Source organism: Lepidochelys olivacea (assembly GCF_965140295.1).
Source record: "Lepidochelys olivacea isolate rLepOli2 genome assembly, chromosome: 1".
NCBI lineage: Eukaryota > Metazoa > Chordata > Testudines > Cheloniidae > Lepidochelys > Lepidochelys olivacea.
The window spans coordinates 141,897,273-141,924,042 of record NC_140411.1 but is presented as its reverse complement, the minus strand read 5'-3'; the positions used below and the strand labels follow the sequence as shown (position 1 = coordinate 141,924,042).

At 41.7% G+C, this 26,770-nt stretch overlaps 1 protein-coding gene across 4 annotated transcripts in view; it reads left to right on the top strand.

Moving 5' to 3' along the window:
• SH3KBP1 (SH3 domain containing kinase binding protein 1) overlaps positions 1 to 26,770 on the top strand; it is a 336,824-nt gene that overhangs the window by 242,826 nt on the left and 67,228 nt on the right. For all 4 annotated transcript variants that reach the window (XM_084616743.1, XM_084616745.1, XM_084616744.1 and 1 more), the window contains 2 exons: positions 2 to 77; positions 23,554 to 23,648. In XM_084616743.1, the coding sequence (XP_084472869.1) occupies positions 2 to 77; positions 23,554 to 23,648 (171 nt within the window). The remainder of the gene's footprint in view (position 1; positions 78 to 23,553; positions 23,649 to 26,770) is intronic.

Sequence of the window (26,770 nt, the reverse complement as noted above, 5' to 3'; positions counted from 1 at the left end):
GACTGTTGGGAAGAAATTACCTCCAGCTACAGCAGCTCAAGAGCCAACGAAAATAGAAATGGACAGCAGAATCAAGAGTAGGTCTCACTGTTTGTTTTTTCCTCATTTGCACTTAGAGCTATTGAGCCTTTTCGGAAGTTTTGAATATTTTTTCTTTGGTTTTGGTTTTAGCAATTTTCTGTATGTCTGAAAAATAAGAAAAGCAAGACTGCAAATATATTCAGCATGGAGCTTTTAATAATTAAGCTTCTTAGGAAGATCACTGCTTTGTCCAATGGAGACGTATTTAACTATCATACAAAGCAAATTAAATACAAACTGTTCCTGCTTTAGTCTTATTTTTTGATAAAAATTATAATGAAATGTATTGGGACCTAAGGGGAACTAAGGGGGAAAATAAAGCCTGAATTAGCAAAGAAATTGATTAGAAAGTGAAGCTTAGTATTTCTAGGTCAAATTTGTCCTCTCTGATCTACACTTGAGGCTCTTTATTACACATTCTCCATTTACTCCCTTGATATCAACAGAGATCTCCACAGCTGATAAGAAATCTGTAATGTAGAATGGATAGGAGAATATGGCTCATAGAAATTAGAGCTGGAAAAGACCTGTCAATATATATCCAGTACAGCGTTATTACTCAATTATTTTTCAGTTTTAAATGAACCAAAAAAATTATTTTTCCACTGCTTCCCTTTTGGAGCCTGGTCCATAACCTGAAGAGATCTCCCTGTTAGGAAATTGTTCCTAATTTGTAGATTACATTTCCCTATGACTTATTTCATGTAATGACTCCTTTATATCACTTGAACTGCCCAACACAATTTCTCTCCCTCTTGAAGTTTCGACCCTTCAGATACTTATGGGTAGTTTACACTGTGACGGGTTCTCCCCAGGGTGCCACCTGGGACTGGGATACCACTAAACCCCCCGCCCCCCCATCCCGCCAGCTTGGGCTCCCTCTCACACTGTATTGCTGTGACAAGCTGAAAAGCCCTCCACTCTGCACTTTTACCAGCCTTCATATAGGTGGCGCCACACCTAGCTGCAGACTCTCTGTCCAGCTTCTTCAGTGAATCAACAATGGAAAGGCTACAGCTAAGGCAACTCCCAACTCTCCAGGCATGCAGCTCCTCTGCAGTATAAGCCCAAAATTGTACTGTCTTGCACTGCACAGGAAACTGTACAGTGTAAGCTTAGAAAGCTCACCCCCTCCCTCCAATGTGGAGAGGAATATGCAACAACCTTTGCCCCTGAGCTAAGATTCCCATACACTTCACATTAACTCATTGGTTTAGATAAAGCAAAAGCAAGTTTATTAACTACAAAAGATAAATGTTAAGTGATTATAAGTGATAGCAAACAGATTGAAGCAGATTACCTAGCAAAGAAACAAAAAACACAAACTAAGCTTAATATACTAAATTGATTGGATATGAATTAGCAGATTCTCACTCTAAGAGATGATACAAGCAGGCCACAGATTCTTAAGGGACAAGCTGCACTTTCTTTACAGCTTGGAATCCCCAGGTGTTTCATTCGCAGGCTAGAAATCCCTTTAGCCTGGGTCCAGCACTTTCCCCAGTTCAGTCTTTGTTCCTCAGGTGTTTCCAGGAGTCCTCTTGTGTGGGGAATGAAGAACACCAGATGATGTCATACCCTGCCTTATATAGCTTTTGCATATAGTGGGAACCTTTTGTTTCAAAGCTTGGTTCCCAGGCCAGTCTGTGGAAAAATACTGACATCCCAAGGAGTCCGGCATGTGATCTGAGCACATGTCCTTGTAGAGTCATAGCAGCCATTACTCACAGGCTGTTTGGAGTGTTCCCAGGAAGGTTCATCACCAGGTGGGAAATAAGCTGCTCCTAAGGCATATTGTTTTTTTCCTAATGGCCCACTGCCCTGAATAGGCCCTTTCCAACCCACTGTCTAGACTGAAAGCATCTTGTCTAATGGGTGTTACCCAGGTGTAACTACATTTGAAATATAGGTATATAGTCAATATTCAGATACAAAAATGATATGATAGGATACTCATATTCAGCAAATCGTAACTTTTCCCATGACACCTCACATGACTTATCTTGCATAAAATACATAATAATTATGTCATAATCATATCATAATATCACTATGAAGAATATGTCACAAACATTTTCTCCCAAACTTTAGTAATCATTTAGCCTCTCTCTATATATTTTATTTCTTATAGTTTTTCATTATGTGTTGCTTTCCTTAATAATTTTTGTTGTTCTCTGACCTCTTTCTAAATGTGCTGACATCCTGACACTTAATGCATGTCTGGTCTTCCTCACAAATATTTTATGCACTCTTCGGCCCTGGGGACATAGCGTCTCTTGATGTAGGTATCATACATACAATGCAGAATTGTATAGAACTACTTATAAGCAAAGTACAGAGGTGGTGAAAGTTAGTTGTTGGATGTAAGCTGATAAGAAAATCATGGTAAGTAACAAAATAGGGCAACGTGCACCAACTTGCTATTATTTTAGCCTGCAAACTGGGTATAGTTTGTACACTGAGGAGGAGGAAGAGAGGGAGTTGTAGCAGGAAAAAGACTGGAGGTGACCAGGAAGAGGCCATACAAGCAGTAAGTTCCACTGCAAAAATTCTGAGGCTGGGAAAGCAGCTAAAAATCTATTAATATTAATGTAATATGAGGCAGTCCTACTTTAATATACACCTGAGTGGATTTTCCCAACACTCTTGGGTTTCATGCTTTCCCTGAGGTAAGCAGGTGCAATTCCCATCTAAGTCAATAGGAGAGTGGCACACTCTTATATTAGGATTAACCTTAGTCCCTGTTGAATGGTGCTACTTGCACCTCCCTGGAATATTCCTCTGACACTTTGATTTTTTTGGCCAGAAACAACATCTCTTTCTTCTGCATACCTCTTTCACCCCTGCTGTGTGCAAATAAAACTCAGTTTCTTATATGTGACCAAAATTGATGGGATGAGCCTCTTCTTGCACAATATCAAAGTGGAATAAGCTAGACAACATTCCCATTTACACCCAAATTTTTGACCTCATAGAGAACCTCTGCATTTTCTCCAAACTTTGTTGAATTAGGACATTTTATCCATGCTGGAATCTACAGGCTCCATTTGAACCTTTTTAGAGTCTGTGGTCTTGCTTGGGAGACAGGGGACTGAGGCATGCATGTAGACTCATTGACTTTAAGGCCAGAAGGGACCACTGTGATTATCCAGTCTGACCACCTGTAATCTCAGGCCACAGAAACTCACTCACACACTCCTGTAATAGATCCCTAACCTCTGGCTGAGTTACTGATGTCCTCAAATCATGATTTAAAGACTTCAAGTGACAGAGAATCCACCATTTACTCCAGTTCAAACCAGCAAGTGACCCATGCTGTAGAGGAGAGCAAAAAAAGAAACCCACGGGCTCTGCCAATCTGACCTGGAAGAAAATTCCTGGTGATCAATTAGATCTTGAGCATGTGGGCAAGACCTTCCAGCCAGACACCCAGAAAATAATTCATTTTAGTAACTCAGAGCCCTTTCCATCTATTGCCCCATCTCTGGCTGTTGGAGATACTTGCTACTAGCAATCACAGATGGGCCACATGCAACGGTAGGCAAGCTCATCATACCATCCCCTCCATAAGCTTATCTAGCTTGTAACCAGGTACGTGTTTTGCCCCTTTGAAGGCTGTCCATGGTGAAACCTTCACCTACTTTCAAGCCTAAACTTGTTGATGGACAGTTTATATCCTTTTTTCTTTTGCCCGCACTGACCCTTAACTTAAATAACTCCTCTCCCTCCCTGTTGTTTATCCCTCTGTTGTATTTACAGAGAGCAACCGTATTTCCTCTCAGCCTTCAGTTGGTTAAGCTAAACAAGCCAAGTTTCTTAAGTCTCCTCTCAAGGTGGATTCTCCATTCTTCTGCTCATTATAGTATCCCTTCTCTGCACCTGTTTCAGTTTGAATTCATTTTTCTTAAAATGGGAGACCAAAATTGCATACCGTATTCCAGATAAGGCCTCACCAGTGTCTTTTATAATGGCAGTAACACTTCCCTATCTCTACTGGAAATACCTCGCCTGATGCATTCTGGGTTTGCATTAGCCTTTTTCATGGCCACATCACATTGGTGGCTCATAGTCATCCTGTGATCAACCAGTACACCCAACTTTTTCTCCTCTTCCCCCTTCCAACTGATAAACTCCCAGTTTATAGTAAAAATTCTCGTTGTTAGTCCCTAAGTGCATGACCTTGCACTATTTAATTTCATCCCATTTCTATTAGTCCAGTTTTCAAGGTCATCCAGATCTTCTTGTGTGATACAGTAAAATGTGCCTTAGCGACCACTTCTGAAGAGAGACCACCTATCACGAGTGACTACCTGCAGAGGCCACAGAATGTTTTCCTCCTATAATTTAACTGTGAAGAGTGACCACCTGTCGTCTGTAACCAGCAACCATATTTTGTTACTCCATCCATAAAAACAACCTGTAGGACACATGATCTTCCTTACTTCTGTGCTGCTGCTTGCGGCAGCACTGCGTTCAGAGCAGGGAATCTGGCCAGCAACCACTGCTCTCTGGCTACCCAGCTCTGAAGGTAGCAAATCTTTAAAGAGAGACCACTGTTTACAGGCGACCATTTTTGCTAAGCCCTGGTCTACACTAGGAGTTGAGGTCGAACTTAGCAGCATTAAATTGATTTTACCCTGCACCCGTCCACACGACGAAGCCCTTTTTTCCGACTTAAAGGACTCTTAAAATCAGTTTCCTTACTCCACCCCTGACAAGGGGATTAGCGCTGAAATCGGCCTCGCTGGGTCGAATTTCGGGTACTGTGGACACAATTAGACGGTATTGGCCTCCGAGAGCTATCCCAGAGTGCTCCATTGTGACTGCTCTGGACAGCACTCTAAACTCAGATGCACTGGCCAGGTAGACAGGAAAAGGCCCGCAAACTTTTGAATTTCAATTTCCTGTTTGGCCAGCATGGCAAGCTGCAGGTGACCATGCAGAGCTCATCAGCAGAGGTGACCATGATGGAGTCCCAGAATCGCAAAAGAGCTCCAGCATGGACCGAATGGGAGGTACGGGATCTGATCACTGTATGGGGAGAGGAATCCGTGCTATCAGAACTACGTTCTAGTTTTCGAAATGCCAAAACATTTGTCAAAATCTCCCAGGCCATGAAGGACAGAGGTCATAACAGGGACCCGAAGCAGTGCCACATGAAACTTAAGATGCTGAGGCAAGCCTACCAGAAAACCAGAGAGGCAAACGGCCGCTCTGGGTCAGAGCCCAAAACATGCCGCTTCTATAATGAGCTGCATGCCATTTTAGGGAGTTCAGCCACCACTACCCCAGCCGTGTTGTTTGACTCCTTCAATGGAGATGGAGGCAACACGGAAGCAGGTTTTGGGGACAACGAAGAAGATGATGATGAGGTTGTAGATAGCTCACAGCAAGCAAGCGGAGAAACCAGTTTTCCCGACAGCCAGGAACTGTTTCTCACCCTGGACCTGGAGCCAGTACCCCCCGAACCCACCCAAGGCTGCCTTCCGGACCCGCCAGGCAGAGAAGGGACCTCTGGTGAGTGTACCTTTTAAAATACTACACATGGTTTAAAAGCAAACATGTTTAATGATTAATTTGCCCTGGCATTCGCGACTCTCCTGGATGTACTCCCAAAGCCTTTGCAAAAGGTTTCTGGGGAGGGCAGCCTTATTCCATCCACCATTGTGGGACACTTCACCACTCCAGGCCAGTAGCACGTACTCAGGAATCATTGTAGAACAAAGCATTGCAGTGTATGTTTGCTGCTGTTCAAACAACATCCGTTCTTTATCTCTCTGTGTTATCCGCAGGAGAGTGATATCATTCATGGTCACCTGGTTGAAATCGGGTGCTTTTCTTAAGGGGATATTCAGAGGTGCCCGTTCCTGCTGGGCTGTTTGCCTGTGGCTGAACAGCAATGTTCCCCGCTGTTAGCCACGGGGAGGGGTGAGGGGCTAGCCACGCGGTGGGAGGAGGCAAAATGCGACCTTGGAACGAAAGCACATGTGCTATGTATGTAATGTTAACAGCAAGGTTTACCATGAAAGAGTGTATCCATTGTTCTATAAACTGTGTCTTTTTAAATACCACTGTCCCTTTTTTTTTTCTCCACCAGCTGCATGTGTTTCAAGGATCACAGGATCTTCTCCTTCCCAGAAGCTAGCGAAGATTAGAAAGCGAAAAAAACACACTCGCGATTAAATGTTCTCTGAGCTCATGCTGTCCTCCCACACTGACAGAGCAGAGATGAATGCGTGGAGGCAGACAATGTCAGAGCGCAGGAAAGCACAAAATGACCGGGAGGAGAGGTGGCAGGCTGAAGAGAGGGCTGAAGCTGAAAGGTGGCTGCAGCGTGATGAGAGGAGGCTGGATTCAATGCTGAGGCTGCTGGAGGATCAAACTAATATGCTCCAGCGTATGGTTGAGCTGCAGCAAATGCAGCTGGAGCACGGACCGCTGCTTCAGCCCCTGTGTAACCAACCACCCTCTTCCCCAAGTTCCATAGCCTCGTCACCCAGACGCCCAGGAACACGGTGGGGGGGCCTCTGGCCACCCAGCCACTCCACCCCAGAGGATTGCCCAAGCAACAGAAGGCTGGCATTCAATAAGTTTTAAAGTTTTAAACTTTTAAAGTGCTGTGTGGCATTGTCCTTCCCTCTTCCACCACCCCTCCTGGTGCTTTTCTCCTCCACCACCCCTCTTGGGCTATCTTGGTGGTTATCCCCCTATTTGTGTGATGAATTAATAAAGAATGCATGAATGTGAAGCAACAATGACTTTATTGCCTCTGCAAACAGTGATAGAAGGGAGGAGGAGAGGGGGGTTAGGTTACAGGGAAGTAGAGTGAACCAAGAGATGGGGAGTTTCATCAAGGAGAAACAAACAGAACTTTCACACCATAGCCTGGCCAGTCATGAAACTGGTTTTCAAAGCTTCTCTGATGCGCACAGCGCCCTCCTGTGCTCTTCTAACCGCCCTGGTGTCTGGCTGTGCGTAACCAGCAGCCAGGCGATTTGCCTCAACCTCCCACCCCGCCATAAATGTCTCCCCCTTACTCTCACAGATATTGTGGAGCACACAGCAAGCAGTAATAACAGTGGGAATATTGGTTTCGCTGAGGTCTAAGCGAGTCAGTAAACTGCACCAGCGCGCTTTTAACCATCCAAATGCACATTCTACCACCATTCTGCACTTGCTCAGCCTGTAGTTGAACAGCTCCTGACTACTGTCCAGGGTGCCTGTGTACGGCTTCATGAGCCATGGCATTAAGGGGTAGGCTGGGTCCCCAAGGATAACTATAGGCATTTCAACATCCCCAACAGTTATTTTCTGGTCTGGGAATCAAGTCCCTTCCTGCAGCTTTTGAAACAGACCAGAGTTCCTGAAGATGCGAGCGTCATGTACCTTTTGCAGCCATCCCACATTGATGTTGGTGAAACGTCCCTTTTGATCCACCAGTGCTTGCAGCACTGTTGAAAAGTACCCCTTGCGGTTTATGTACTTTCCGGCTTGGTGCTCCGGTGCCAAGATAGGGATATGGGTTCCGTTATGACCCCACCACAGTTAGGGAATCCCATTGCAGCAAAGCCATCCACTTTGACCTGCACATTTCCCAGGGTCACTCCCCTTGATATCAGCAGATCTTTGCTTGCGTTGGCTACTTGCATCAGAGCAGCCCCCACAGTAGATTTCATAGAATCATAGAATATCAGGGTTGGAAGGGACCCCAGAAGGTCATCTAGTCCAACCCCCTGCTCAAAGCAGGACCAATTCCCAGTTAAATCATCCCAGCCAGGGCTTTGTCAAGCCTGACCTTAAAAACCTCTAAGGAAGGAGATTCTACCACCTCCCTAGGTAACGCATTCCAGTGTTTCACCACCCTCTTAGTGAAAAAGTTTTTCCTAATATCCAATCTAAACCTCCCCCACTGCAACTTGAGACCATTACTCCTCGTTCTGTCATCTGCTACCATTGAGAACAGTCTAGAGCCATCCTCTTTGGAACCCCCTTTCAGGTAGTTGAAAGCAGCTATCAAATCCCCCCTCATTCTTCTCTTCTGCAGGCTAAACAATCCCAGCTCCCTCAGCCTCTCCTCATAACTCATGTGTTCCAGTCCCCTAATCATTTTTGTTGCCCTTCGCTGGACTCTCTCCAATTTATCCACATCCTTCTTGAAGTGTGGGGCCCAAAACTGGACACAGTACTCCAGATGAGGCCTCACCAATGTCGAATAGAGGGGAACGATCACGTCCCTCGATCTGCTCGCTATGCCCCTACTTATACATCCCAAAATGCCATTGGCCTTCTTGGCAACAAGGGCACACTGCTGACTCATATCCAGCTTCTCGTCCACTGTCACCCCTAGGTCCTTTTCCGCAGAACTGCTGCCTAGCCATTCGGTCCCTAGTCTGTAGCTGTGCATTGGGTTCTTCCGTCCTAAGTGCAGGACCCTGCACTTATCCTTATTGAACCTCATCAGATTCCTTTTGGCCCAATCTTCCAATTGGTCTAGGTCCTTCTGTATCCTATCCCTCCCCTCCAGCGTATCTACCACTCCTCCCAGTTTAGTATCATCCGCAAATTTGCTGAGAGTGCAATCCACACCATCCTCCAGATCATTTATGAAGATATTGAATAAAACCGGCCCCAGGACCAACCCTTGGGGCACTCCACTTGATACCGGCTGCCAACTAGACATGGAGCCATTGATCACTACCCGTTGAGCCCGACAATTTAGCCAGCTTTCTACCCACCTTATAGTGCATTCATCCAGCCCATACTTCCTTAACTTGCTGACAAGAATACTATGGGAGACCGTGTCAAAAGCTTTGCTAAAGTCAAGAAACAATACATCCACTGCTTTCCCTTCATCCACAGAACCAGTAATCTCATCATAAAAGGCGATTAGATTAGTCAGGCATGACCTTCCCTTGGTGAATCCATGCTGGCTGTTCCTGATCACTTTCCTCTCATGCAAGTGCTTCAATTTGCCCACTCCAAATTGATTCCCGACTGACTGGTAGCTGTCTGGCATTGCAAGCTTCCACAGAGCTATTGCCACTCGCTTCTCAACTGTGAGGGCTGCTCTCATCTTGGTATTCTTGCGCCTCATGGCAGGGGAAAGCAAGTCACAATGTTCCGTGAAAGTGCCCTTAGAATCATCTCAGACCTGCAACACTATGCAGTCCCACCAGTCTGTGCTTGTTTCCTGAACCCAGAATCGGTGTTCCACTGCATGAACCTGCCCCATTAGCACCATGATGCCCACATTGCCAGGGTCCGTGCTTTGAGAGAAGTCTGTGTCCATGTCCTCATCACTTTTGTCACCGCGCTGACATCGCCTACTCATCCGGTTTTGCTTTGCCAGGTTCTGGTGTTGCATATACTGCTGGATAATGCACGTGGTGTTTAATGTGCTCCTAATTGCCAAAATGATCTGAGCGGGCTCCATGCTTGCCGTGGTATGGTGTCTGCACAGAAAAAAGGCTCGGAACAATTGTCTGCTGTTGCCCTGATGGAGGGAGGGGCGACTGACGACATGGCTTACAGGATTGGCTTACAGGGAATTAAAATCAACAAAGGGGGTGGCTTTGTGAGAAACAGAATGGCCCCCTCAAGGATAGAACTCAAAACTGGGTTTAGCAGGTTGTTGATTTCACGGAGGGAGGGAGGAGAAAATGAATACAAAACAAATCTGGTCTATTTCTTGTTTTGAGCCACTTCATCTATCTTTATAGATCTTGCTGGCAACAGACTGTGCAGTACGACCGCTAGCCATCATCAACATCTGGGTGCTCGGCAGAAGACGGTGCAGTATGACTGCTGGGCATCATCTTCTGCTGGCTGCTGATTAAAAGACAGTGCACTGCTGGTAGGAGTCAATCACCATGAGACAAAACTTAAAAGGGAAATGACCTGGCTGAGTCACTCCCATGTTTGCCCAGGCGCCCCTGACCTCATCGAGGTCAGTTAAAAGAGCGCCCAGGACTACGTCAATGATGGCTACCAGTCATACTGCACTGTCTGCTGCCAAAAGGCAATAAACTGCTGCTGTGTAGCAACGCAGTACCACGTCTGCCAGCACCCAGGAGACATACGGTGACGGTTAGCTGAGCGGGCTCCATGCTTGCCGTGGTATGGCGTCTGCACAGGTAACTCAAGAAAAAAGGCGCAAAACGATTGTTTTGGTGGGTCTGACGATATGTACCCAGAACCACCTGTGACAATGTTTTAGCCCCATCAGGCACTGGGATTTCTACCCAGAATTCAAATGGGCAGCAGAGACTGCGGGAACTGTGGGATAGCTACCCACAGTGCAACGCTCCGGAAGTCGACGGTTGCATCGGTACTGTGGACACACTCCGCCGACTACATGCACTTAGAGCATTTGTGTGGGGGCACACACAATCGAGTGTATAAAAACGCTTTCTACAAAACCGACTTCTATAAATTCGACCTAATTTTGTAGTGCAGACATACCATAACTTCCATGAGTGGTTGCTCTTGGCAGGTTTTACTGTATTCTGGTCCTCCTCAGTAATGGCAACACCTCCCAACTTTGTGTCATCCTCAGATTTTATTAGTACATTCCTGCTTTTTGTGCCAAGGTCATTAATGAAAATGTTAAATAAGATTGGTCCCAAGACTGATCCATGTGGTACACCACTAGTAACCTCCCTCCAGTCTGACATTACCTGCTGTAGGCTCCTGTTAACCCGTTTCTTATCCACCTTTCAACTCTTGTATTAATCTAACTAATAATTTCCCATGTGGAACCGTATCAGACGTTTTACTGAAAGCCAGGTAGATTAGATTTACTGCATTTCCTTTGTCTAGAAAACCAGTTATCTTTTCAAAGAAAGAGATCAGGTTGGTCTGGCACAATCTACAGTTTGTAGAACCATATTGTACTTTATCCCAATTACCGTTTACCTTTATGTCCTTAACTATTTTTAACAAGATTTTTTTTAATATCCAATGTTATATGAGAGAAATGTTTTTGTAATAATAAACTTCATCTGTAATAGTCGGACCGTAGGCATATGATCCATTGTTCTCCATGTTAAGAAAGTTATTCCAAAAGAATTGTTCTATGGTATTCTGGGTATTCTCTTAAGTTCTACATCTGGTGCCTCTTTTACTTTATTACAGGAGTGGCCAACCTGTGGCTCCAGAGCCGTATGCAACTCTTCAGAGGTTAATATGCGGCTCCTTGCATAGGTGCTGACTCCGGGGCTGGAGCTACAGACACTAACTTTCCAGTGTGCCTGGGGGTGCTCACTGCTCAACCCCGTGTCTGCCCCAGGCCCTGCCCCCACTCCACTCCTTCCCCCAAGGCCCCTACCCCTTCCCCCGAGCCTGCCAGGTGCTCACTGCTTTCCCCGTCTCTCCCCCCAGCCTCCTGCATATGCAAAACAGCTGATTGCAGCAGGCAGGAGGTGCTGACTGTCAGGGCTGCCTGTGGGTGGGAGGTGCTGGGGGCTGGAGCAGGGGGGAGCTGATGGGGTGCTGCTGATGTATTACTGTGGATCTTTGGCAATATACATTGGTAAATTCTGGCTCCTTCTCAGGCTCAGGTTGGCCACTTGTGCTCTATTACAATGCACCCAGAATTTCCCACAGTCCCTAGATTGCATAACTTCCTGAATAAGTCTCAGTTTAGAAATCTATATAAACTAATTGCATAGTCCTATAGCATTTATGGATCAGTGTGAATACCTACTATTTGCACGCCTAAATAATAATCTCATGTTTATGTCACTGTTTCCATCCCACTAGGTATAAGTGAAAGTAGAAAAGTAGAAACAGCTGAACAGTTCTCATAGGTACTTTTAAGGTTTCAGAAGTTGTATTAGGCATGGGAATTTTCTTTGTGTTTTTTTGAGAAGCTGCCACAAGTAAGCTGGATTAGCCATAAATCTAAAAAGTCTCCAGTCCCAGGCTGTTACTAAATCTTCCTCAAGAGTGCTAGGTACCAGCATTCTTGGAGTTTAGCTTAATTTCTCTTTCCTCTTTGCTGTGTTTTCAATACAACACCTAGTACAATGGGACCTCAGTCCTGACTAGAGCCTATAGGTGCTAAACACAGTAGACACTGTGCCACTCACGGCACAATCCACTGATCCAGCTCCAAACTGAGAGCGGGCTCTTGGATTCACGATTTGGATCCTAGTGTGCTCGCTGCCAGAGAGTGCTTAGAGGGGATGGAATGATGAGACTGCCTACAGTATTGGATCTGCTACTGCGAGCAGCAAATATCTCCAATGGCCAGTGATGAGACACTAGTTGGAGAGGGCTCTGAGTTACTACAGAGAATTCTTTCCCAGGTGTCTGGCTGGTGGGTTTTGCCCACATGCTCAGTGTCTACCTGACCGCCATATTTGGAGTCATGATGGAATTTTATTCTGGGTCAGATTGGCAGAGACCCTCGGAGGGTGGGGAGGTTCGCCTTCCTGTGCAGCATGGGGCACAGGTCACCTGCAATTTAAAGTAGTGGAAATGTTGGATTCTCTGTAACTTGAAGTCTTTAAATCATGATTCCAGGACTTCAATAACTCAGCTAGAGGTATGGGGTCGACAGAGTGGTTGGGTGTGGTTTTTTGGCCTGCAGTGTTCAGGAGGTCAGGCTAACTAGATGACCTTAAAGTTCCCACAGGGGTCTGTACTGGGACCAGTATTGTTCAACATATTCATAAATGATCTGGAAAAAGGGGTAAACAGTGAAGTGACAAAATTTGCAGATGATGCAAAACTACTCAAGATAGTTAAATCCAAAGTAAACTGGGCAACAAAATGGCAGATGAAATTCAATGTTGATCAGTGCAAAGTAATGCACATTGGAACACATAATCCCAACTATACAAATAAAATGATGGGTCTAAATTAGCTGTTATCACTCAAGAAAGAGATCTTTGAGTCATTCTAGATAATTCTCTGAAAATATCAATGTGCAGTGGCAGTCAAAAAATCTAACAGAATATTAGGAATCATTGGGAAAGGAATAGATAATAAGAGAAAATATATTGCCTCTATATAAATCCATGGTATGCCCACATCTTGAATACTGCATGTAGATCTGATCATCTCATCTCAAAAAAGATATATTGGAATTGGAAAAGGTACAGAAAAGGGCAACAAAAAATGACTGGGGTGTGAAACAGCTTCCATATGAGGAAAGATTAATAAGACTGGAACTTTTCAGTTTGGAAAAGAGATGACTAAGGGGGGATATGATAGATGTCTATGAAATCATGACTGGTGTGGGGAAAGTAAATGAGGAAGTGTTATTTTCTCCTCATAACACAAGAACTAGGGGCTCAGCAAATGAAATTAATAGGCAGCAGGTTTAAAACAAACAAGGAAGAATTTCTTCACACAACGCACAGTGAAACTGTGGAATTCTTTGCCGAAGGATGTTGTGAAGTCCAAGACTGTAACAGGGCTTAAAAAAGAACTAGATAAATGGGTATAAGCCAGGATGGGCAAGGAAGCAAAACTATGCTCTGAAGCATCCCTAATCTCTGCCAGAAGCTGGGAAAGGGTGGGCATGGAGCACTTGATGATTACCTGTTCTGTTCATTTCCTCTGAAGCACCTGGCATTAGCCACTGTCGGAAGACAGAATACTGGGCTAGATGGACCATTAATATGACTCAGTATGGCTGTTCTTATGTTCTCATGAGTCTATGAGTACATTGCTGGCCTGAGGAGCAGCAGGTAGCATAGGTAGGGCAGGAAGATTGGCGTGCCGCCACAGAGCCATCCTTCCCTTGGCTAACGTTGGTGCTTCTTGCTCTCAGTTGCATAGCAGCAGCTGCAGTGTGAGACTACATGTTGGTTGTAGCCCACAAACACAGAGAATGCGGAGCAGCTTCACTTCTTTTTTACCCTCTCTGCCCAACTGAGTGAGCCCCCCCGTCTCTTTATTGGCCTATCATTCCACAGAGGGGTAAAAGGATAGGAGGAAGGGTTCTCAGGGATCTGAGAGACAAAGAGGAGGAAGCACTTCAGAGCTAGAGAACCATCAGAGTGAAAGAAGGGCACTCAAAGATTTGGGGGAGAAAAAGATGGGACTTCAGGGCTCCAAGGGCAAAGAGGAGGTGGAAGAGTGTGTAGAGTTTGAGGGGGCAGAATATGTGGGAGAGTCCTTGGGGTATAGGGAGGCAGCAGAAAAAGAGGACAAGGAGGAATGTCACTGAAGGTGTCACATGAGTTTATAGGAGTGATTTTTGTAGGGGAAGACTGATATGTGCTGTGTTTGGGTTTTTGTGGGGGCAATGCTGATGATGGGTGTCTATATTTTTCTATGATTTTGGAATAGAATATGTTGTGGGGAGGTGTGTTTTTGTTGTGGGGTTGGAGTTATTTGCTTTTGGGGGGAGGGGAACTAGCCTGTCGTGATAAGATTGTGTGTTAGGAAATATTTATCCATTATTATAAGAATTTGAGATTGGATTCTGAAAAATCTGTACAGCAGAACATTGCTAATTAACTGGGAGAACTATTGCAAATGATTGAAATTGACAATTTAGAATGTAAATAAATGCAATAGAAAAATATGGATAATGTAGCACAAAATGCATTATAATTTACTTTCAGGTACTTCATGGTGTTTCATAATGTGCAAATGATTTTTATATTTTGTAAAAGTAACAAATTCTTATAATAAGGAAACTTTATTATAATGTTGTGTCTGATATTCCTCAGTAGTAGGCAGAAGATACCTCTTGGTACAAATTATAAAATGTAAAGATTACTTAATCTGGATTAGAGAAATTCTAATTTATTCCAGGTTGTTATGTTTTATGTTTGTTTCTACGGTGGTGAGGTAGTGTTCTGATGTTCTCGGTATACATGGTGAAATTCTGTGGAAAGGTCGATTTGGGTAGTCCAGTTTTGGATCATGACTCTAATGATCTGTGTAGATATTGAGCAGTAGAACTAAATTCTGCTGTAACTTGGACTTGGGTTTGAGTTGTGTGGTGTGTTTGTTTGTCTTTGCAACAGAGTTGCAGTTTTTTCTCATTTAAATAGTGTGCAGGGTCTTTTGTGCTCTAGCATCTCTTCCTCCATTTATAGAAACCTGTTTTATCAGTAATAGGATTAATCTCACTTAATTTTAGGCTTCTTCTTTCAGACTGTGTTGTTTTTATTTATCCAAACTCCATTAGCGTGTGCACCCAACTCAGTTGGTATGTGAATTTAGACTCCCTGTGGAGAGCTAAATAACTGGTTTTCAGAAGTCAAATGTATGTTGATGGGGTTTTTTAATCAATTTTCAAGTAAACTGCAAATACAAATCTAGCATAGTGCTTGTGCTGTGTCAGACTGAGGAAAGTTTATTGCAGTGTATCACACTAGTTGTCTGACAAGGAAGAAGCAGGATCAGACTTAAAAAGAGTATTATGCCTCCACTTGGACTTAGAGGGAAAGCAAGCTCCAGAGTCCTGGACCTTCCCTGGAGAATTGCCCTATTTCAGCCTCTAGATGTGCGCATCTGTGGACTGTCTGCTTGAATGCCACATCTGATCTTTAGAGTCTGGTAAGAGAACAAGGAGAAAGTTGGTCTTTAAAGATAAATGGGACTCCAAACGATATAGGGCTTTATACGTAATGCTTCAGATTGCCACTGGAAATACATTTCAAGCCAGTGCAGTCTGTGGTGTGTGAAAGAAATATGACCCATGCACCAACCTAAGTAATTAGGCATCCACATTCTGTACTAGCTGCAGTTTCCAAGTTATCCTTAACTTTGGCACTTGCTTGCCCTCTTCTTTCAACAAAGCTGTGCTTTTTGCCTGAGTGCCAAACATAGTACAAATAGATCAAGGAGCTATGTTCAGTACTTTCGGACAGATTCTGGGGCATGGACGGGGAGTAGCTGGAGTGAGTTGCATTCTAGCTTCCCCCCGGTGCATTGTTCCTTGGAGACCATAGCCAGTTTACACAACTTAAAGCAGCCCCTGGACTTCTGTAACCTGTGCTGGGGCTCAGGCTGTGGTAGAGAATCAGAGAGCTGTTAGTTCTCTGATTCTCTTCCTTTTTCCCACTGCCTGAGTGATTGTGTGCAAGTGGGGAACCATGTTTTACTCCATGTTTTTTTCTGGGATTAGGCACAGCCAGTTGAGCTCCTATTGTATTTTCCCTGGGGCTCCCATAGCCTGGTGGGGAAACTGGCAATGGAGGAGCCAGAACCATTCTCCTCCCTCCCTGGAGATGCAGCAAATAGCCATTGAGGGAGCTCCTGAGCCACTGCAGCAGATAAAGTACAGCAGCTGCTCAGGGCACTCCTGAGTCACATCAGAGCTGCTATTAGGACTGCACCAGAAGTGATAGGAGTCAGCTCGAGAGAGGGTCCCCCTCTATTGCCTCTCCATAGTAAAAGGCCAGGTTAAAACACTTCATTTTAAAAATCACAGGGTGTGGCCCAGAGAATGGACTTTAAATTAGACAAATACAATTTTTCTTCGTAACACAGACTCCTTCAAGAGTTATGTTGATGAAAACAATGTAGTGGTTTTAAACAATGACACCCCAACTCAAATTAATGCAGAATAGGTAATCTTTCTTGGTTAGTCCTGGAAATTATAACACCAGATACTGCAAGTAGACGCAGCTGGGAAATACATAAGGAAGAAGGAATGGGGAGTGGTCATTTCCCCATACATATTACTTTTCAAGGGCAAGGTAAGGTTGAATGTAATGGAAGATTACCTACCTGGAATTTTAAGAAAGCTTTATGTGAATGATGACAGAGAATTTCAATGACAATATAGTAAAAGGATTAATAGCAGCAGCTACTCTAGCCCTACCTAAGATATTGAACTACCCCAAAACAAAAACTCTCTTCCATGGTGAAGTGAGGAGTGCAAAATGTCAGTTAAAGAAAGGAACAAAGTCTATGAAAAAGCAAAAAAATGCAATTAATAGTGAAGATGTAATGAAGTGTAAAAGAAGTAAGACAACAGCACAAAGACTTATTAAAAAAAATCAAAGAGCGTGTGAAGAGGTACTGCGGGCAGATAAATAAAGATACTAAGACATCAGAAATGTACAGGCAAATTAGAAGAATGAATGGAATTCAGACCAAGAGGAGTCACATTCCAAGCCCTACTAGGACTGACAAAATAGTTAGATGTTCTGATAATGAGAAAGCAGAAGTTTTGACAGAAGCTTTTCAAAGGGTGAGTAATTATGAAAATCAAAGGGCAGTTTTCCACAAGAATAAAATACAATTCATTGAAGAGAATCATGAACAGTGTAGTTGTTATCTTTATCTTTATTTTCTGAATGAATGGTTTTGTTTGTGGGAACTTGAGAAAGCTATTGATATCAGCAAGAATACATCCGTAGGTAAAGATAATATATGCAACATAGTGTTTAAATATCTCTTTGAAAGCAGTCTGAGGGTTCTCTTGTAATTATATAACTGTCATGGCCTGGTTGTGGGAGGCCAGACCTAGCAGAGATAGAGTCCGCAATAGACCAGAGTCAAGAGTCAGCGGGTCAGGATACCAGGAGATCAAAAGCACAAGACAAACTAGAGGTCAGAACCATGACTTAGGAACCAGAGTCAGGCTGGGGATCAGAATACTAGAGTGTCAGAGGCAGGAGAATAACTGGAGGTTAGGAACCACAAGTCAGATGCCAAGAGTCGAGCCTGGTCAGAATTCCAGGAAATCAAGCCACAGAGCAGGAAACATAAGGCACACAGTCCAGAACAGGGTGGAGCTTCCTGTTCCTCCTGCTGCCAGTGGACCAGTCAGCCGCTCTGGGATTCCACCAGTTGGACTTCAGAGGTGGAGCCTCACACTGGGGCAGGTCTTGGTGGGTCCAGATAAGCCATTGTCAGCAGGCTGCCAGGTGGAGGATTGGAGTGTGGCTGCTCCCAGGAATCCTGCAGTCCTGGGTTCAAGATCTGTGAGAAATGACAATAATACTATATGGGGAAAAGGAGTGATAACAATAGAATAGAAACGTGCAGTAATTCTAGTGCAAAAATCAGGCAAACTGTCAAAAACATACGAATGCAGAAATTAGGCAAACTGTCCACAAAAGTAGTGCCTGTAGACCTATTGCCCTTACATCCTGCCTGGGTAAAAAGTATGGGGAGACTGATGAATGAAAGATTGGCTGCCTATTTGGAAAAGAGTGGCATTGTAAATGAGGTGCAGAGTGGTTTTTGGGGAGGAAGGTGCACCGTTGATCAAATTGTTAAATTAGAAACTGTATGGGGCACAAAGGTTTCATGATAGCTATCTTTATAGATATTGAAAAGTTTTATGACATGCTGTGGAGGGAGGGCGTGTTGTGCAAAATAGGTGCACAAGGAATAAGGGGAAGAATATATGGGTGGATTAGAGAATTTTTGAGTAAAAAGACTAGGCAGGTCAGAGTTGGGAAAATTATGTCAAAAATATGTAATGTTAAAAATGATACACCATGAGGAAGTGTTATCAGGCTGACCTTCTTTAATATTAGAATAAATGATCTCCCAACATGAATAAGTGCCAGAGTAGGTGTCACTCTATTTGCAGATGATTGTGCTCTGTGGGTTAGGAGCAAGAATACTGAAGTGGGAGAAAAGAGAATCAACAAAGCATTACAAAAGACCTCTGACTGGGAAAATGCTTGAGGTTTCAAATTCTCCATCACTAAAATCAAAGTATTGGTCTTTATGATAAGGAAGGTTATAAAGGAATGTCAGCTATATATGTATGGAGAACAAATAGACATAGGTAAAAGGTTTTAATTTCTAGGAGGTAATATTTGATACTAAATTAGTTCGGAAAGATCATATAGACTGTGTTAAAGATAAACGTACAGGAAGTAGTAACCTGCTTATAAGTTTGGCTGGGACTGCTTGTGGGGTGGATAAGAAAACACTGTTGATAATATACAGAGCTTTAATCGGCCCAATTATTGACTATGGCCTGGGTGTCAGCATCAAAATCAGAACTTAAAAAATTAGATTTAATATAAGCACAGGCACTGTGAGTGTATGCGGTTCATTTATTACAACACCCATATACACACTACAGATCGTTTCTAGTGAAATGCCAGTTACGCTACAAATGAAACTACTGGACCTAACTTTCTGGGCCAAAGTTAATGGGAATTTCAGTGAGGAAAGTACCAAACAAATATACGAGGATTGTTGAGAATTTGGTTGGTGAATGATAGCACATGATGTGAGAAAGCCACATGATTGAGTTAAAGTGTGGAAGCAGAAGTTGAAAGGCAAGGAAAAACTAAACAAAGTCAAAACTATTAGTCGTTTTGGAAAACTGTAGGAAAATTAGTCGTAGAAAAATTAGTTATAGATGGAAAGTTGCATGTCCAAATGCGGATTTAAATTTATTTTATAAACGTAAGCGTAAAAAAGAAACAGTAGGTAATAAAAACGAAGTGTACCAGTATATAAATGAAAAGTAGTTGTTGTTTTTTTCAAATATATACAGGTGGATCCAAAAAAGAAAAAATAGGAAGAGTAGGGGCAGCATATGGTATACCAGAAGTTGGAATTAGTACATCTACCAGAACATCTGATTTTGTAGCTGTCATGACAGCCAAACTAGTAGCAGGAATGCTAGCATTAAATCGGATCTGAGGTGTACTCCCAACAGAAGTGGTCATTTTTTTTTATCTCAGTCTGAGGTCTTATAATAATAAAAAAAAAAAAAGGTGTCTCAGTGTGTAGAAGTGATTTAATCAATGAAATAATATATTTCTAATGATAGCTACTACAGATGGGGATACCGTTAGCATTAGCTTGGATCCCAGAGCATATTGGGATAACAGGGAATGAAAAGGCAGACAATGAAATAAAAGGATTGGCATAGAAATACCCTTGGGTAAACAGGAATTTAAAAGCCTAGTACAGAAAAACCTAAAAAAGGAATGGCAAAAATTTGGGATTAGTGAAGAAAGCGGAAGAAGATTTTTTGAATTGTGCCATACAGCTGAGGATAACAACATACATCAGAGCCTGGGTAGAGTAAATGAAATGATTTAGTTTAGCGTACTAACCAGTTGTGACTTAAACAAAAATCTTTTTTGGATAAATAGACACAAAGATGGACTATGTATATTCTGTAAGGTGGAAGAAACAATTGATCCCCTTTTATGTGTATGTATGGGCTTTGATAAAGACAGGGAAAAGCTTTCTGAGGAACTCAAACATCTTAAGGTAACAAAAGTTACATTATGTTATTTAGTAAAGATATCAGAGATATGGAGTGGTATTAGAAAAGTGTTTTACCTGAAAGACAGAGCGCAGAGTGAGAGAATATAAACTGCTAAGTATTTAGGAATTAGAATTCATGGTAGTTATAGATTATTCAGTCAAGCTTCACCCCTCCCCCCGTAAAAAAGACGACTCCTCCCTCAATGGCCACAGTTAAGACACCACTGCAAAAGAGGTTGAGTTTATTAATTTTCAGGGGCAATATTAAGGCCTGTCTGTTCACTCAGTCTGTTTCCTGAGGAATGTGAATTGAGAAAGAAGGGTTACTTGTCCATTTCTAGAGAGGGAGGGTGGGGCTTGTGATTCAAGTTATTTTACTGGCACTTCATATAGTTTGAAAGGGTAAACATAGCGATATCATTTTAAAGTATTAAGTAAGAACTGAAAATCATCAGATTGAATGTCTTTATCTTCCCCCAGTATTTCTTTGCCAAAATTTGCATGTGCATATGTTTGGGAGGGAGTCTTGTTTTAAAAATGTGCCTTTACATTAGGTCAGAGAGAAATTTCAAGGCATTTGGTGGAACTTAAGAAGAGTGGTGCAGGTTTGTGTGCCTTGTATTCTAGTCCACAGTGTGAAGCTGATGAAGAGGGGTACAAAACTGGCAGCTGGGAGTACTAAATATAGGGGCTGTACAAACATTTTCTTTTTGGTGCAGGAGGATAGAGTTTCGCTTGTCTGTTTTGTTATTGTCTACAGTTGTCATTTGTCAGATTTCTCCAGGCAGCCATTGCTTTAACCACTCATTTACTGTTGATCTCATTTTTTAAAAAAAAGTTCATTCTATTGTGGTCTCTAGGAGGTAGTTTTTCAGTGTAAATACCCAGTGTATCTCACCTCTTTGTTGCCAACCAGCGTAATAGGCTGGAAAACCAGCGTCCCATTACGTTTCATGGGCTTGATTCTGACCTCAGCTTTCTGGCATGTGTTGACATTTCTCAGAACATTTATTTTTGTATACATATATGCTGTGTGTCTGAGATTAGAGTCTGTCCCTTTCTTTTATTCTGTCTAAACATGATTGCTGGAAATAAGCACATTTTAATCCTGTTGTTATCTTTTGCTCAGATGATTTATGAAGGTCTTAATGTGGCGAAGAAAAGTAGAATATCACCTTGTTTTGTTAATAGAATTTTATATGTTTGACCTGTTGAGCCTCTTAACTATTTATTTTTGCTTCTCCTAAACAGTTAGCCTTTCCAGAGGCTTGAAAGTTGATTCAACCTTTTTATGCAGTCACCCATATCATCACTACACACTCATAAGGGTTACTAAGACCTACGTATATTGCCCCTTTCTGGGAGCCCTTCTCTGAGAACACTGGGGTTTTAATTCTAATGTAATACTTTCTTTCTACTTATTCACTGTAGACTGCTGTGCATTGTTTCCCACCTGATATTGAGAACATAACATCCAATTAATTCATAGAGGAATAATTTATGCACCTGAGAATGCACAGTCTCCTGAGTCTCATTCAAAAAGGAAAATCACTTCCTGCAACAGCCCCTCCCAACATTCCATTCTGTGTCATAAAAATGAATCACTAAGGTCCTGCCTAATAACAAGAGGCTTTACACAAGATGCTGCACACGCTTTTTTGAAGTACAGCCTTAAATTGATACCAGCTCTACATACATTTATTAAATCTGTTATTTGTCAAAATCTTTCTTTGTGGTGTGTAGATTCTATAAATACAAAATTATTATGATGATAGCCCACATGCAAATGAAATGATGAGAACATAGTTGATTCTTAGTTGATTCTATCAGTCTATCTCCTTGCTGTTCACTTGCTCCACAACCAGCTGTTCTAGATCAGTGCATGTAAGTCTTCCACCCCCATATCTCCACTATTCTGCATACTCCTTCCTACAGTGATATGGGGTCAAGCACCCCAGAAGAACTGCTCAATATGTTGAGCTGGAGTAACTTCCTTGCTTGGCCCCAGAGAAAAGATGGAGAGGTCCAAGACTCAACTTACAGACTGGTAGTTAACCACTCTCGTCCCACCTCAAATACTAATTATGGGTCTCAGGTTCTCCCATGCTGAATCCTTGGAGACCGTTCTTTTGTTCTGAGCAACTAATACATAAATAATAGTATTTGGAAATTGTTATTGGAGGATGTTCTCTATTTCTGGAAAGTATCAGGAGGATCAGCCTCTTCCTCCTTGGCTCTTGTCAGAGGGTCTTTCCAGAAGTATGCTCATCCTCTTTTCCTGATCATTATATCTTCAGAGGAGGAAAGAGGCTACAAACTGATGGTTCATGTACTAATTTTCTTGGCTGTCAAGAAGAGAGCTGTGAGCCAGAGAGATCTTGACATACTTACTTCACAGCAACTTAAAATTCATCCCCTGCTGAGTAATAATATGTGAACCAGAAAAGACCCTGACCCCCATTAAAACTAATTGTTCAAGCACAGTGCATCCCCATGCACCGACTTACCTAGATGTATATTTTATAATTACTTAATATTAATCTATAAAGCATCCACCTATCTTTCTAATAGAGGGCTCTGATTTAAAATATTGTATATTTTTATATATACTCTAATAGGAGAAATGAATGATCCTCTTTATTTATAACTTCTCAATGAGGATTGGCATGCTTGACTTCGCTGCATAGCAACAAGTCATAATTAACTGGGTTTTTTTATGATAGTTGTGTTGATGATTAGGAGTAGGAGTATTTGGTATCTTAGAACTGAGAAGATACCTTATTTATAGAAAGTGAAGAAAGAAAGGAGGAAAAAACTTTATAGTAATGTTGGAAAATGTCCATTAATGATGTATATACAAGGAAATATTTATGAATCCTCTTTACATTTTTTTAATTATTTTGAGTCACCAGATTAAAAATATCTATTGCCTTGCATTAGCAGGAAGATAAATGAACTATCTGGCCTCCTAGGTCTTTTCCATCTCTAATTTCTGTGAGCTTATGGAAAGAAATACAGGGAACAACAAACGCTTACATTTATTTTGATGGAAATAGTTCATGACATATGGCTACAAAACTCTTTTTTCTTCCTAGCTGATAAATGCAGGAATTATCAATTCAGAACTTCTGAATATTTCATGCAATTTGTGAAGGTCTACAATATACAGAGAAACAAATAGTAAAAATAGAAAGAAATATTTTATATAGAGACACTTAAAGTATAGCGTGACTATATTGATAGGGAAATAGTTGGATAAAAATGTTATAAGATTATCGTTTATTGAATTGCACATTTTTCTTTCAGTCAAGGAGTATTGCAAAGTAATATTTCCGTATGAAGCACAGAATGAAGATGAACTGACAATCAAAGAAGGTGATATTGTCATACTCATCAATAAGGTAAAGGCAGCATTTTCCTTTCATAAACCAGAATACAGCTTTATATATATATATATCAAAATTTCCATGCTGGGCACCTAACTCCATTTTGTGCCTTTGAAAATCTCCCTCTTAGCTCATAAAACTAAAAGAGTTTTTTGTTAAAACATGATAAAATAGGTGTCAGGAAGACCTACTTTTTTTTCTCTTTTGCTTCAGAGTCTTATCTTGATAAAATTAAGCAAAGCACAGAGTTTGTGTTTTCATGAGTTTACAAGTGTGACTGGAGTCCCAGGGGAGCCAAATGAGGTCACTCAACTAGGCTGAACTGCAAAGAATGGGGCAGGCAATCCCCAAAGCTGGTGGATATGCCAATACTTAGATTTACCAAACTGGCACATAACAGCTTCTATAATACCGCACTGGTAACCCAGAAGCCAACAACACAGTTCCCTTAAAGCAACCCAGCCTTAGGCCTCCACGCAGACACCCAAGGCAAATGTGATGAGGATTACTGAAAATCTTATTCATCATATAAAAAAATTCTACCAATCTCAAAGGATCCGACAGATTACCTCCCAAGGTTAATGAATATTTCAAATCTTACCCAAATACACACTTACAGACAATTCTTATTAACTAAACTAAAATTTATTAAAAAAGAAAAGAAGAGAGAGGGTATTGGTTAAAAGATCAGTATACATACACAGATGAGTACAATTCTTGACATTCAGATTCATAGCAAGGATGGTGAGCTTTGTAATTGCAAAGAGTTCTTTCAGAATTAGCTCATAGGTTCATAGTCCAATGTTTGTATTCAGGGTGATTCCAGACTGGGATTCTGAAGATCTCAACCTTTTGACTCAAGCTTCCCCTGTATCAAGCATTAAGCAGGTCTGAGATAAAAAGGATCAGGACCCCAAGCCCTTTTTTCAGGCCTTTTTTGACATGTTGGTGTCCTTTGGTGAACAATAGGCAATTAATGGAGACTTCTTTCCTAAGCATCACCGGTAATTAGTTACCCAAATTAACACAATGCAATTTATCCATTAGGCAGTCTAACACAAACTTCAAAGAGACATTTAGACAATTACATGATTGCACCCAAGATGCATCTAAATGTTAATATTTCTTTTGATCTCTGAATCAATAGCTATAATGACAGACAGGAACTGTCTGTTTACATAGCTCACATATTAATATGAAATGAGTACACACATACAATTAGCATCACCTCTAATTTCTAAAAATATAGGTTTGCATTTCAAAATTCTAGCCAATCTAACATAGAATGGCTCTAATTACCATTTCTGATATGTCTTTACAAGTTGTCTCTGGGTCAGTTAGCCTGCAGGATGCTTAACCCTTTCTGGCTATGTGTTACACTTTGTATAAGATTTGTTGCAATTATATAACAGTGGTAGCAGTAATGATTTGCATGATTATATTTTAATAGACATCCCAAGTAATTATAAAACTCTTTGATTTGCACCCAGTGACAAATCCGCATTACCCAAATAAGCCATGGGTTGGTTCCTTTTCCAAATGCAACAGCCTTGGGATTAGATGGGAAGGATAGTAAATGTACACAAGCACAACAGCATCAGTGCAGTGCTTATATGTCCAGTTTGAGTGGGTTGCAGTGGTTTTTGTTGTGATTTGCTTTGCTTTGGCTTTTTTTGGTGGTTTGGTTGGGGTTTTGTTTTGTTTTGGTTTTATTTTTATTTTAGTAAGTAGGTGCTTTTACTAAGTGGCAAGCATGTGGTAATTGAATTTGAAAACAAAACAAAAACCCCAAAGACAATGGGTCAAAATGGTGTTATAGACACACACGCACACACACACACACACATACGCACACTCGTTGACTTAATATCATTACACGTGTAATAAGTGGCCCAATTTCATTAATATACTAAATATACACGGTTACAATTTGTGTTAAATAACTATATTATACTTCTGTAGTATAAGCCAAAGTTCTATTACTATCTTAATAGTAAGTTTGATTTTCTACATAATTTTTGTATGTCTGTGAACATTTGTAAATTATGGCTTAGCTCTCTATACTGGCAAGTATGACCAAAAATTGGTCAGATTATTTAAAAATATTCTGAATTAGGGCTGTTAAGCAATTAAAATATTAATCGCAATTAATCATGTGATTATAAAAATTAGTTGTGATTAACCACGTTAATAATGGAATACCATGTATTTAAATATTTTTGGATGTTTTCTACATTTTCAAATATATTGATTTCAATTACAACACAGAATACAAAGTGTATAGTGCTCACTTTATATTTATTTTTTATTATTATTTGCACGGTAAAAAACAAAAGAAATAGTATTTTTCAGTTCACCTCTTACAAGTATTGTAGTGCAACCTCTTTATTGTGAAAGTTGAATTTACAAATGTAGAATTATATACAAAAAATAACTGCATTGAAAAATAAAACAATGTAAATCTTTAGTGTCTCCAAGTCCACGCAGTCCTACTTCAACCAATGGCTCAGACAAACTTGGTTACAATTTGCTGGAGATAATGCTGCCTGCTTTTTGTTTATGTCGCCTGAAAGTGAGAACAGGCATTCTCATGGCACTGTTGTAGCCAGTGTCGCAAAGTATTTATGTGCCAGATGCACTAAAGATTCATATGCCCCTTGGGGGGAGGGATAGCTCAGTGGTTTGAGCATTGGCCTGCTAAACCCAGGGTTGTGAGTTCAATCCTTGAGGGGGCCATTTGGGATCTGGGGCAAAAATTGGGGATTGGTCCCGCTTTGAGCAGGGGGTTGGACTAGATGACCTCCTGAGGTCCCTTCCAACCCTGATATTCTATGATTCTTTGTGCTTCAACCACCATTCCAGAGGACACGCATCCATGCTGATGATGGGTTCTGCTTGATAACGATCCAAAGTAGGACTGATGCACATTCATTTTCATCATCTGGGTCAGATGCCACCAGCAGAAGGTTGATTTTCTTTTTTGGTGGTTTGGGTTCTGTTGTTTCTGCATCGGAGTGTTGCTCTTTTAAGGCTTCTGAACGCATGCTCCAGACCTCGTCCCTCTCAGATTTTGGAAGGCACTTCTGATTCTTAAACCTTGGGTCGAGTGCTGTAGCTATTGTTAGAAATCTCACATT